At 40.4% G+C, this 14,566-nt stretch overlaps 1 protein-coding gene and 1 non-coding gene across 2 annotated transcripts; both read left to right on the top strand.

Annotated features, from left to right (window-relative positions):
- Positions 1-416: 416 nt before the first annotated feature.
- Positions 417-12,901, top strand: LOC139285485 (P2Y purinoceptor 3). Its single transcript, XM_070906051.1, has 4 exons — positions 417-511; positions 4,720-4,759; positions 8,437-8,867; positions 9,808-12,901. Exons 1-4 carry the CDS (start codon positions 417-419, stop codon positions 10,478-10,480), a joined length of 1,239 nt encoding a protein of 412 aa, XP_070762152.1. The 3' UTR covers positions 10,481-12,901.
- Positions 4,642-4,714, top strand: trnaa-agc (transfer RNA alanine (anticodon AGC)). The gene has a single exon. It is a non-coding gene; the product is annotated as a tRNA-Ala (tRNA).
- Positions 12,902-14,566: the final 1,665 nt, after the last annotated feature.

Genomic DNA, 14,566 nt, shown 5'->3' with positions numbered 1-14,566 from the left:
TAACATGTATGTACATTTTCCTTCGTTATCGATAAATCTGGTGATTTTTCTTTCTCGATTACTTTAACAGTTGATCTATAGTTAGAAAATGGTGAAAAATAGCCATCACTGTTTCATGAGGCGAAGGCGACATCTTCAGATGTCTGAAACCTCTAAATATGCAGTTTACTGTCACATAAGACAAAGAAAAATTGCAAATCTTCATAAATGAGAAGTTGAAAATGGTAATTTTTCCCCATTATTGCTTGAAAATGACTTGAATGATTCATCATTCCAGCTCTACATTTATGCATATAATTGCTTCCCTTTAGACGTTACATACATCATCTCTGCTGTTGATGACACCAGTGGACCCTAGTGAAAACAAGTTGTCACATCACAGACGTAATTACCAAGAATCATCTGGATGGGCTGTCATGTGTGAGGACCTGGCACCCTCGCCATGGGACTTTGGCATGGTTGTTGTGTTTTTAGTGAAGATTCCTTTCTGCCAGGCAGTGGCCAGGCTTCTGTGGGTGTTTTGTCTGTGTTACTGGGAACAGACTAATGAACCACTGGTTTAGAGACACTCAGACAGAGACAGAGATGTGATGGAGGGGTAGAGAGAGAGAGAAACAGGGCCGAAGTTGTTTACAGGACAAAGTTAAGTGCATGGCATTATCTCACTGAGTAAATAATCAAAAGCTCAGTGGCAGCCGTCAAGACATGCCTGCCAAATGTCTCCTTAAAATTGGTAATTTAATGCGCTTGTCCTCAGATAAATCTGACTCCTCTGGTCTGAGTAGGATTTAGAAGGGATCACTCATGTGATTCGTCTTAATTGGGAGCCATAGCGACCAGAGCTAAAAACTAAACTACTGTATAATTCTCCAAGATTGTCAGAGATGCATTGGGGAATCAGTCAGTAAAGACATTTCTTTTCTTTTCGTCCTGTCTTCATGCTTTACGGACTCTGCTTCTACCAGAGCTGCATTCACATCCTCCCTGCACCACTAACCCATGACAACAGCCACCACAGCGCACAGGGTAACTGCTGCTTACCACTCGGTTAAGCTTTTGATGAGCGAAAGGTGCGTAAAAAGCTGTTACTGCGACTTGAAGCAGCTTATGTTTGGAAAAACATGTTTTTCTGTCAACATTTAAAAGAAACCAATAGCAATTAACATTCAAGATCGAAAACAAGTGCTGAGACAGCCACAAAAAAGAAAATATTTGTGCGTCCCTGGTATATTTGTGCATTATCAATAAGGCCTTTTTATTCTAATGATAGAGATGTATAAAGGATAGAAATAAGGGGCACACAAATGGACGTGACATGTCCAGTAAGCGTGTCTGTATGGTTATTCTGTGTTCATCTGGATGAACCAAATAAATATTTCAACTTGCTGCATACGTTTCTTACCAGTCCTGTTTTTCCAGACATCTCTAATTGGCATCCATGAAAAATAGCCACAAACAATTGGAACAATTGAGATTGATGTAACTGTAGACCTTGTTGGAAATCTAACTACAGAAATAGCAAACCTTGGAACATCCTTGTGGCCTATGGTTTTAAGAAGCTGGCCATGTAATCACAATGTTCCCTGTTCGAGTCTGCTCTCCCTCTCCCCTCATTTCTGGTCGGCTTTCTGCCGTTTACAGTCTAACAAAGGCATAAAAGGTTAGCTTCATAATAAGACTGAAATGCCATTTTGTTGGCATATATCTTCGACTGAAAATGACTTCAGCAGGACGGATACATTGTCAGCTACTGAGTGGTGAGGGCAAAACAAAACAAATTGCCCCCCACCACCCTAACCAGAAATCAGCTATCCTGAACACAGTGTCAGGCTGAATGAATGAAGTGAAACCAAATGACAGTTTGATCTGATGATCATGTTAGAAGTAACCTTGTGGTGCATCCACATTTAGGTTTCGATGCCCCACTGTCCTTTCTCAGTGCTGCATTCACTTCCCCTCTGTGTAGCAAGAGCTTAACAAGAGTCACACAGAGAGCCAAGCCTGAACTGCTGTCTATCAGTCTTTACACGCCTGATGAAATCCGCACACCAAATCCTTACAGCAACGCGCATCGACACGTTTTTTTGTCTACAAGTTGCGGCACATTATTACCAACAGAGCGCTGTGTATTGTCATCTGCAGCCTTGTGCGTGATTCATATCACTTTTGAAGGACTCTTGTCCATCTGTGCTTTTTCAGTGGACGAGAAGTAACAGGCTAAACTATTTTGTTTGGTTCTGCCAGAAGCGGATTTTTCTACACTAGATTACTGCATGAAGCCTTCTGTCTACATGCAGTAATGACCATATTTGTACTTAAAACTTTTGCGCTTCTTTTGTGGAAATCAAACAATCAGTGCAAACACATCATTTTGCAGAAAAGAAAGGGGGGGATGAGCTTGAACTGTGTGTGCTGCTTGCATGGTATGTGAGCTCTCTTGGGAGAGTTTGAAAGTTGTTTATTAGGACCTTTGACTGATTGCAGTTTGGTCTCACGCAACAAGCAATTGTTTTATTCTCCTCCTGACCATATGGCAAGCATTGTGCTTGTGTTGAACACCAGCCTTCCTCATCACCCACGTATCTATTTATGGTGCAGCAGATTGGTTTAAAATGTCTCCTGTGTAATGGACACAGTGCCAGTCCACAGGATTGATGGACTCGCACGAGCTAACATAATTAGTGTTTTTTTCCCCCTTCTAATTAAGACAGAGGGCTGTGACATCTGCAGCATGCAATTTTGTGTTTTGCCACTGCAGCTGCATTTGTCTTTGTTGGGAAAATGAAATAATGGTTGTTGTTTATCTCAGTAAAGAGGGTGTTTATGTTTGTGTACATGTATGTTTCGTACATGCAAGTCCATGCCTCTATATTTGTCTGTACAGCATATGAATGCCTGTTTTTTTTTTGCCTTGTCACTTTGTGTGCCATTTTTCAAATTCATTACCACCACATATATGTGTGTATATACACATGCTGTAGCCTGTGTGTGTGTGTGTATGTGTGCATGTCAGCGAATGAGTGTGTGCTGTATTTCAGCAGAGAGAGTGAGGAGCAGCGGGCATGAATCATTGATTAGCGTGCCCAGGGACAGCAGAGATCAGAGATGGGAAAGTAATTAGAGTTGAATTGTTCCCTGCACTCTCTCCTTGACTCAGCATCTCCCTCCTCTATTCATTTACATCTCCTGAGAGTGTCTGTGTGTACAGTATACATTATGAGTCTTTATGTGCCCTTATCTCATCCGTTATCTACTCTTTCAGATTAGACTAGGGTCACGTCTCTGAAACTGGGCAGGCCGATCCAGAGTGGCTGCCACAATGGAAGAAACATTTGCTGTTTCCAGCTTCACAAATGTGAGAATTCGATGATTTTCTTTGTCCTATATGTTCATTGATTCTCTTTGGTTTAGGACTGTTGGCTTGACAATTGAAATTGTGATCGGGTATGGATATTATAAAAGAATCTATACCTGTAGCTCTAATTTAGTTGTTGCTAACATACTCACAGTTAATTACATACCTGCATTACCTGTTTCTTTCAGCACTTGGGGCACCAAAAACAAGCTGTAAAAACAACATTATCGCCTTTTAAAGTTGATATGGTACCTTGTCTACAGTTGTCTTTTTACATATCCAGAGCAGCATAAGTATTCATTTGGGGCTCTGTTTGAGTCTCTGAACTCTGTTTTGGTCTCCACCAACTCCAGAGGGAAATATCTGGTTCTTTAGCTGCTAAATGCACCACCAGCTGGTCACTAACTGTGTCTGTCCATCATTTGGTGCTGGGTACTTAGTCCAAAAAAAACCCCAGCTGCCTGCTATGGCTGGAAATGACACTGAGAGCAGTGAGGGTAAACCAAAACAGTGAAATTGTGGGCTACACAAAATCAATTAGCTGAAACATATGCTTCATAGAGGTGAGAGGAACTGCAGAATTGATAATAATTCTCTGTGACACCTTTATACATTGTCATTTGCTGCGTTGTTTATATAAATGGTAAATGGACTGCATTTATATAGCGCTCTTTCTACCTTACTGGACAAAGCGCTTTACAATTTTGCCTCTCATTCACCCATCCACACCCTCACTCACACACTAATGGTGGTGGAGCTGCCATGCAAGGCGCTGGCCGACCCATCGGGAGCCACTTGGGATTCAGTTTCTTGCTCAAGGACAAGGAATATAGATTAGTGCAGCTTTAAGGCTTGTAGATGTATGAGTGTGTGTGTCTATTTACTCTCTGCCTGGTTGTCTCATGTTACCATAACCAGGGTTCAAATGTCCTTATGGTACCAAATCCACAGGCTGAATAATCATTAAAACTTTATATGAGGTGTTGTATTTACAACCCTGTGGGGTTATGTTCAGTTCACTTGTTAATCTCATATATTTGTCCTGAGTTGCAGTCACATTCTTGCAATTATAGTTTATAAATAATCTTCAGCTCTGCCTTTTGGTAGGCCTGAGGGCAGAGAGTGTGCAGCAGTGTGTCTCTCTTGTCTAAGCATATATGTGTGTGAGAGAGATAAACAGAGTGCAGAGTGAGGGAGTGTCCCTGTCAGCAACTGGAAGCATTACTCCTGTGGACAGCACTGCGGGTGTGCACTTCTAAATCACATGTCATTGCAGTTAGCAGCAAGGGGAATTAGCTCAAATGGTAGAGCGCTCGCTTAGCATGCGAGAGGTAGCGGGATCGATGCCCGCATTCTCCAATAAGCCTTTTGACTGTAGATGCATACAGAACAGTACTTTTAAGGGTAAGATGACTTCTACAGATTATCAGATGTATGATATATAATGTAATTTTTTTTACTACCAGAATCAAGCTCCACTTTATCATAGGAATCGTTTTAGTTGATGGTTAAATCTGAATAACATCACATGATTCACCCTTCAAGGTGGAGGAACTGTAACAGCTGTCAGATGTCTTGGTACAGGATATGTGTCTGTTTTCCCACAGAAGGGGTTTGAGGAGAAGATGTATGGACACGTTTCAGGGAACCTGCCAAAAATACTACGGTACTATGTAGGCAGAAAAAGCTGCACACAGCAAAATTAGATGACTCCTTCACACCCATAATGACACAGCCAAATCAGTTCCTGCAAAAGGTCATTTTGATTAGTGTTTGCTGTAAGTGTCGTGAAGGAGTAATTATGTGGCTTGAAGTGACTTCATTTCACACGCAACGTGTTTTTGTTTTGAGAATCTCGTGTAAAAATAGTCTTAACTTGCACTCTTTGTGTCTTTTCTTTATACTTTAATGTGTTAATTTTAGAGACACCGGGTATCTGAGGTGTCTCTGTAACACAGTGAAGACTAAATCAGTGTTTTTGTGCAATGTTTAAAAAATGCAGATGGGGGAAACAACTGTGAGCCAGAAAAACGATACCCACCTTAAATATGCCGCCAACAAATATTGACTCTGGAGTCTTTCTGATGATATAAATCTTTTGAAATGAAAAGATTTCCAACTGAGTTGTTTTTTGTTTGTATTTCTTTCTTTTTTTTCTTTCTTTCTTTTTTTTTTTTTTACCTTTTTTCCCCCTGCGGGTTTGTATGCCTGTGTTCCTTGCTGTGCTTTTCATGTGTTTATCTATTATACCGCAATTAAACTAAAATCAATGCCGATTAGGAAATGGATACGGCCTGGAGAGAGCAAACACTTAACCCAGAAGCTATCAGAGGCACACACACACACACACACACACACACACACACACACACACACACACACACACAGTGCAGATACGACCACTTAGAGGCCTGTGATTACTGTTTGCTCTCTAGAGTGTTTGAAAATTGGAAACATGACCATATCAAACACATGCATACAAACACACCTCAGGTATCAGGAGCGCTCTTTGGCATGCGCTCTTCTGTATATTAACTGGGCTCATTTAATTTCATGAATTAATTTCATTCATGTTACTTTCACAACTGTTAAGGTATATTTGACATGTTTTTGTTGAGCGCTAAACTCACCTAACCCACTTAATTTTGTGACAGTTGTAGAAAGCAGTCTTAAACGTGCACTCCTCAGTATGCAATAAGAATAAAATAGATAGACTAGATGAAGGCTGCAAATCTGTGTAAAACATTATCACAAAGGATAAAATCGATCAGGAACAGGCTTTACATTTCTGCTTGCCCCTTTTCCCTAATTAATTTAAAAAGAAATAGACACTCAACAATTCATGCATTTTTCATGAACAATATCCTCCTCCAGTGATATATGATTATCTCCACCAGAGTGCCAGCCCTAATGAGGTGCAGATATTCAATATGGGAATCAGAGCTGCGCTTGTTTCTGTTGGCAGATATCAGCTGTTATTCCTGCTTTGCATTTTTAGACCAGTGATTTGCTTGCAAGGGCTTGCAGGAAAGTTCTTAGTTCTTCAGTAAAGTGAAGAATATGTTTGGTTTCATGTCGCTGCTTGCTCTTTGACATTTTAACTGCATTTTCATGCCAACATTATGAATACCGACAAGCACAAAGTGACACAACCTCACACACGAGGAGGCACCGACACCTTGGCTGTACATACGGAAAGTTACGGTTTGGATTACGGCTTTAATACCAGACAAAAAGAAGGTGGTGTTCATTACACTTCATCCCTGGAGGGTAGGCATGGTCAGCCCACTAAATGCAGGCCTGAACACGAAGACTGGCCATAAGAGGCTCCTTCGGGCTAAAACAACAACCCCTCTTCCTTTGCCATCATAAAATATACTGGGTTTATGGAGTGTGGAGTTTATCAGACATCATTTTCTAAAGTGCAGTGTTTTTAGAAAGCTTAGTGATTTGAGTGACAGCCATGATGTCACAGGGCTTTAAGACAGCCAAGAAAGTTTGGTCTCAAGGACTTTCTTGAGAAAGGCAAGTCAACAAATCAAAAAAATCCGAATTACACTGTAAATGAGTCATCAGAAAATAAAGCCAAAACCCTTGTCATTCCTCTGCTCATTGGTTCAGTGTAGTGAAATGTTTTATGGTCTGCTGGCACTCTGCTCCCTCTACCTCCTCCTCTCCTTCAATTACTCTACCAGGAATTATGAAATCATGCGTCACTGTTATTCACAACAAACAGTTCATGCACCCACACAGAGGAGTTAACTTAAAACACACACTGTCTTACAAACATGGTTTTTAAAAACGCACATAAACAATGTTTTAAGCAGTTACAAGACGGTGCACATGTATGCACTCTTCAGCCTGAAGGAGTGTTAGTTGTGAAATGCTGTGAGTCACTGTCTGTCAAAGGCTATGGAGGAAGTGGCTTAAGCCAATCACTTACTGGCCCACATGCTGCCATGAAGGAAATGGGTATGATTGATGTTGGTGATGGGGGCAGTAATTAAGATTGTTGATTAATCGCAGCCTGTTCCAGACAGTGTGAGCTGTTAGTGGGAAACCAGACGGTCTGCAGTGGTTTTCATTTCAAAACTTGCAGCTGTCCAGCTTCCACTCATTATAAAGTGATGGAGGGATTGAATTACCATAATCTAATGGGCTGGCTCTCATTTTATAGCCATTATTTTTATTAATAAGCTCAGAGTTGGTATTAAATGCACTGGTTACGTCGATGAAACTCCTACTTTTAACTACATTTCACTGGTACTGCTTATATACTTTAATATCAGTAAAATAACGATTATATGACTCTTGCAATGAAGTATTTTTCTGTGGTGGTATTACAACTTGATTAAAGGATTGAAATACTAATACTGCTGCTACCCTGTCTTCTCCAGTTGCTCACAGCTACCCTGCAAACATTTATCAAGTGTAGCTTTCCTAGTTTAATACTGCATACTTAACTCAGAGCTCACAAAGCACTTAGGCTGCAGCATCAAATAGTAATTAACTGAACCCAGTTATCCAGATATAATGTAAATTTATCAAAAATATCTTGGACTCAAAGTCCAGAGTTGACAGGGCTCAAGGTGACTGCTTCCCTGTGATGTTGGCATGAATCAAACAAATGCTGATCTCTTGTGCCCTCTGGTGGAAAGTTTCTCTCTGTAGTTTATTAGCACTCAAAGTCATCACATGAACACTGAAGAACTCAAAGAGCATTCATTTTCAATGCATACACAGGCATGTACAATACATATACGACACCCTGTATACATTACATCCGTAAACATTACTTCTTGTCCCTGTTAAATTGACAAATGAAACTACAACTTATCCTACTAAGTGTAATTTCCCTGTGGTTTGTGTACAGTAACATCCATACAAATGTATAATCTTATTTTGTGTGGGAATATCTTCTGTTAATTTTAACATTGCCAATAGCTCAAAATGAGTGACAGTTGGCAAAATCACTTTTGTCGTGTGCATATCCACATCACGCCTGTTTTAATTCTGGTTAAAATGTTGACATTTTCATCAAAGTAACAACTCCCTCATGTCTCTCACTGTCTCTCCTCCAGAATGTGAAGATGCCATTTTCTGTTGACTCCTTCCCTACGGAAACTCTCATCTCGAAAACCTCATCTTTGGACTTCTTCTCGACCAGCGAACGCCCCACAGACCCAAACGCAGCAGGCAGCTTCAGCATCAGCAACAGCAGCGGGCTGGGCATCCTTCGCTGCACCTATAAGGAAGACTTTAAGCGTATTTTGCTCCCTGCTGTGTACACCCTCGTCTTCTTGCTCGGCCTTCCTCTCAATGCTGCTGTCATACTGAAGATATGGAGGACTCGGCCCAATCTGTCCAAAAACAACATCTATATGCTCAACTTGGCCATAGCTGACTTACTGTATGTGATGTCACTTCCCTTGCTCATCTACAACTACGGCAGTCATGACTACTGGCCCTTTGGGGAGTTTGCCTGTAAACTGGTCAGGTTTCAGTTCTACAGGTGAGATACTTGACTGAATATCGGATCATTTATTTACTTTCCAGTTAGATTAAGATACTTGGCTCTTTCTTAAGGTCTCAGTATGCTTCAAAGGATCTAAGTTGTCGGAACACATCTGAAAGAAAAGGTGAAGGTGAGGTGAAAAGCCTTCGGCATTCAGAGAGACGAGATGCAATAAATTATACAAACAACAGCGCACGCTTTTGGACAGTCTTTCCTAGAAGACATTAATGGTGCTTCAGTGGTTCAGATGCTGAAAGATGATCCGACAGGCACTTTGTTTGAAGCATACTGAGGCCTTGTTAGAGCTCCACAGATATTGCGGTCAAAGCTTTATATATTCAGACGATTGTATCACACAATAGTCTGACTAATACAATTTGAGTAACAAGTTGTTTTTACTTCTTCCCTTATCTGTTACCTCCAAATATATTTGTGTGGTGAAAGTCCCCCTATTTAGCATTTATAAGTAGTATAAAAACATTGGATGAATGGTTTATAATTCACTATAATGTAGTTGTAAGCAGATATAAGTGTTTATTTATGTAACTGTAACTCCATCCATAACTCGATGCTGGCTTGTAAACAGATCATGAATGACAATATAGTAAAACACAGTTGTAATAATGTATAGTATGTCCCTGTTGAAGAAGTTATAATTGCTGAAAAATACTGTACATTAACACTTAAAATGTTCTTACATCGGCTTACAACTACATTATAGTGTGTTATAAATTATATACAAACTTAACAAAGTATTAAACAACAAGCACGAGAGTGTCAATTACAACCTTGTCCTGACATTGCACTGCTGGTGTTTGATACAAGGTGACACCACCAGATACAAATGTAGTAGATACAATACAATGCCATACAAAAGAATGCAACTTAATAAGATTTAACTTAACAGTATTTTCTTTTTCCCATTTTCCTGTTTTAGCAATCTGCATGGCAGCATCCTCTTCCTCACCTGCATCAGTGTGCAACGCTATGTGGGCATTTGCCATCCTCTCGCGATGTGGCCCAAGCAAGGAGGTCGCAGGCTGGCGTGGTGTGTCTGCGGAGGGGTGTGGCTGGTGGTCGTCGTCCTGTGCGCGCCAACTTTTCACTTCGCTGCGACGGGAAACCAGCGAAACCGCACTGTGTGTTATGATTTAAGTACGCCAAAGCGTTCAGTGGACTACTATCCTTACGGCATGGCTCTGACCTGCCTCGGCTTCTTGTTGCCTTTTATGGGTGTGATGGTGTGCTATTGTCGGATGGCTCACATCCTCTGCCGCCCAGTGTCCTACCAGGGTGTCTCCATAGCGACTGGGGAGAAGCGGGAGAAGGCGGTGAGGATGATCATTGTTGTGGCGGCGGTGTTCTGCATAAGCTTCCTGCCATTTCACCTCACCAAGACCATGTACCTGGTGGTGCGTACTCTGCCCAGTGTGCCCTGCGAGATAAGAAACTTGTTTTCAATCATCTATAAGAGCACTAGGCCGTTTGCCAGCATGAACAGCTTCCTGGACCCTATTCTGTTTTACTTCACCCAGCCACGCTACCGCCAGAGCACCAGAAGGTTTGTGCTCAAAGTTACCACCCTCAGGGACAAGGGCACCAGTGTGTGAGCGAACAGGAGATGCAGTAGTATTTGTGAAAGCCTTGTTGCTATACCAGTGGCGGATCCTGGGATGCTGCAAAGTGGTGCATGTATTGGTTGCTGAGTTTCTTCTTGCATGTTATAATGTAAGCTGCAGTCCTTGACCTATGCTTTTACATTCTAGTCACTGTAACAAAGAACTGTCCCTTTCTAAGAGGGAAGATTAAGAGGTACAGGCATATCAAGAAGCCTTCTGAAATGAAACATGAATGTTGTAATCTTGTAATATGAACGGTAAACACAGACAGAAAACGAGGTGGAGAAATTCCCAGAAAATCCATATTCTCGTCTCACTCATATAATCTTAAATTGGGTAATGGGTTCTCTGCGTAATTCACGCACTTTGGACACTTCTCAATGAGATTCCTGATTCTGTATGTCTTTATTTTATTAAATATTGTGGCTGAGGAGTCAGCAGACAAGGCTGTTCACATCCTGCATAGTCCCTGTTATCTGTGAAATGTTTACTATAAGTCTCCACTGTGCACTGGGTTGTAATGGACAAACTTTTCTCATTTTAGTGTCACACTGTGAACTGCTATACATTAGAAATGCTCTGAAATTGTGTCTAAAGATGGAAGATGATTTTGTGTGATGTGGAGCAAAATCCTGGCAGTTTAAGTAGTGAGAGCAAGATTGAAAATGAAAAATGTGTTTGTGCATTTGTATATGGAGTAATTACACTTTCATATGAAGGTTTCTACAGTTTCTTTTCTCCTAAAAGTGACACGTTGTGTCAACATTATCCAAATTGTAAGGCTTGTCGTTGCATGTTTTCACCACTAGATGGTGTGTGTAGCCCACCTCTGTAACCCAACTGCACTAAAATGCTGGTTCCATTCTTTCTAAAAATGGTATGGTTATTAACATAGTAAGGATTAGATCTTAGCTACTACAATCAGAGATAAACCGATGCCAACAAAACTTAATTATCCAGCTCATGCCGCACCAAAATAGGCCATCAGTCCATGGTTTTCTCCAGCTGATCTTTAAATTCTCCACTGAACAAATCCATTTAACTTTGTGCCAATGTTAATATGTTTAAAAAATATATTATCAGATGCATTAAATGCTAAGAGGGAAGGAAAAATGCAATTAATGGACTTAAGGGCCAGGTCTAAATTAAGGCTCAACCCTGCAGTTTTCCACTTCCTGTGAGAGTACGAACCCTTACCATGAAATTATGAATTATATGGAATAGAGTCATATATGAAAAAGTGCTCTGCACTCTCAAAAGAGGAACTCCAGAGTACGTGTGAATGGTTTGGTACTGTTTTGATATCTGTAACCGGATACAATACAGTCTAATTCTGCTGTTTCTTATGGCGTTATTCCAAGTAACTGAGTTACTAAGTTAATGATTTGGCAATCTGTAATGTTCATGAAATGAACATGAATGCAGATTGCTTCGTACATAATGATGTGTAGTAGTTTGTTGTAGCTTAATAATAATTTAACTTAATTCAAATTTGAATGTTTTGCTACTACTTATTTTTCCTCTCTTGCATCTCACTCTTGCATGTTGTCTCTCAGACACAAACTGTAAAGCAAACAATGAGATTTCTCTCATATATATAAATATATACATATTTATGTATATATCTGCAGAGGGCTTAGATCTTGCTCAAATTTGACTTCAGTGGTTAGTTTAATGCTGAATGAGGAGCTCATGGCCTTCTCTTATTTGACAATTTGATATCAAAATTAAAGTGAAATTACTAAAATAATCCTTAATTTCTGACTTTTAAAGTCATGTAATTAGCCTTTGAATTGCTCTGAAGCCACTGTAACAGACAACCTTCAGGCAGCTTTGCTACCAACACACTTGGTTCAAGTGCACTTGCAACTATATCTTGAGTTTTGCACCCATGAGGGAAGAAATGTTGTGTATATCAGTTTAATGTGAACATGTAATTTTCATGCAATAGTCATGTGTTTCAAAATGTAAGGAACTTCTTAATGCATGTGTGCCTGTACAGCGCGCATATTCAGTAGAGTAGTAATGTTACTGTATGCTGTGCTTCGGCAAAAAGCGACTGCACAGGTCTTGTTGTTGTTGTTGTCTGTTTGTTCAAATATTTGTGATGTCTGAAATGTGTCGTGTGTTTGCGTCAGATGTGCGCTGTGCCAGCCTATTTGTGTCAGTCAGTATTATTTAGAAGAATTATTATTTTTGTAAAATACTGTAACACAGAGTAGTATCAGGAATAGATTTTTATTTTTGTTACATATATAAATTATGTTGATGGAAAAGTAACATTTATGTTTTTATAGATTTTAGTTTTTCCTCTTCTTACCATGCAGCCTTCTTGAGTTGCTTGTGAAAATGTTTTGGATGTAGTCAAAATGTAAAGCTAATGCAAAACAGCCATTAAAAAGAGGTCACGCAGCCTGTCGTGAATGTCTTTACTTCATTCAGATTCTGATGAATGTATATTTTCTTTTTCACAGCCCAACCTGAACTTTTCCTCTCCCTGTCCTCTCAGCTTGGGCTGATGTATTTGGCAAGGTGGCTAACAACATTTGTAGCCAACAGGATTTTGAGGAGATGACAGCCATCAAAAGCAAAGCAAGGCCATTAGAATCAACTGTTAAGCTTTATTGTATCATCATTTTTATCATTCCCTTTTTAACGTGTATATTTTATATCTTAATTGATGGAGGAGTCCTGGACTGCAACCTCCAACATTCCTGACACAAGTTAACTTTTCCTACACAATTTCACCCGGCAACACACTGAGTCTGGTATCCAGATTTCCTTTGAATATTTTGGGAAAACTCATATCTTAAACCTTGAATCTGAGCTTCCAAACTGAACAAAGACAAACTTTATCAACAGCCAATGGTTGAACATGTAGAAGAGCTACTTTAAAGCATTTCTATATGGTTAATTTGTTAAAATCTATCAACCCTTAGAATTTAGCCAGATTCCTATCAAATCATGAAAAACAACTGCATCCTGCTTCAGTGATACAGAACTGGAGGCAGAATCATTCAATGTAGCATCCAAACTAACTACTGCAGATGTGGATTTCGCTTGACTTAAGCTCCTTTGTCTACCTCCAATGACTGGACGTTTAACAGGTCAGACTGCGGGGGGCGCTGCAGCCAACATCTCCTCTCCACTGAGGGAATGTAACACAGGGTTCCTCTCTGGAACAAAAGGACCTGTTAACCAGACAGCCACATGGGAAGCACCACAGAGGGGTTATTGTGCATGAGTGAAAACTTTTTTCTTTGCCCCCCCCCCCACTGAATGCTGACACTCTAATTCACCGACACCATCGGAACACACTGTGGTGTAGAGCTATTGCTGAATACGCAGTTACCAATGTAGAGTTGAATCAAAGCGTATCTGGTTTTTCTCTTTGAGCCTCTTAGACAGACAGAAATACTGTAAAATTCATATTGTACCTTGGAAATCGATAGTGTGATTGTAGTGATATCTTCATAGAGATGTTTCTAAGTTTTACAAAAATGCTGCAGGTCCAAAATGTTGCTCTAGAATGTGTCGTTTTGTGTCTAAAACTCCTGACGGTGCTACTGACTTTTTTTCGCAAGGGAAAGGGCTATAATTACATCTAGTTTGTCCCCAGTATCTGCCTTCTCTTATCAAAAAAGAAAAAAAAAGCTTTTCCTCTCAATCCCCGAGGGGGCTATGACAGCCCCTATACCCCTAGTCCCGCCCACCCCCTCTGCCCTATCTCAGGCATTAACATGCAAAAAACAACATAAGTCACGGAAAACCAAATCATGCCAAAATAAGGAATCCACAAACAGGGAATTAACGTGATGCGTCGGGCCCGTGCAGGCGTGCTAACCTGGCGATGGGCAGATGTTTAGAGATGGGAGAGGACAACAATTGAAAAGTTATGTTTGTGAACAGGTTGGGAAAGTTTGGGCCAAAAAAAAAGTTGTAGCGCTTTTCCTCTTTGCACGGATGCGGTTTCGGGAATCGACAACATGTAAGTTTTGATAACAGAGCAGCTCACCTACTTACTCACTGAACAGCTTATCACTCGATTAACCTCTTCACCGTGCAGTCTGAAACTTT

The sequence above is a fragment of the Enoplosus armatus genome, chromosome 5 (assembly GCF_043641665.1).
Source record: "Enoplosus armatus isolate fEnoArm2 chromosome 5, fEnoArm2.hap1, whole genome shotgun sequence".
NCBI classification, from domain to species: domain Eukaryota; kingdom Metazoa; phylum Chordata; class Actinopteri; order Centrarchiformes; family Enoplosidae; genus Enoplosus; species Enoplosus armatus.
This window is presented reverse-complemented; position numbering and strand designations above follow the sequence as displayed.

What these genes read in the sequence shown, in the direction of transcription:
- LOC139285485 (XM_070906051.1), top strand. Translation starts at nt 417, where the DNA reads ATGTGTGAGGACCTGGCACCCTCGCCATGGGACTTTGGCATGGTTGTT. An exon ending in CAGGCAGTGGCCAGGCTTCT is followed by an intron (nt 512 to 4,719) that starts GTGGGTGTTTTG and finishes TTCTCCAATAAG; the next exon opens with CCTTTTGACTGTAGATGCAT. An exon ending in ACAGAACAGTACTTTTAAGG is followed by an intron (nt 4,760 to 8,436) that starts GTAAGATGACTT and finishes TCTCTCCTCCAG; the next exon opens with AATGTGAAGATGCCATTTTC.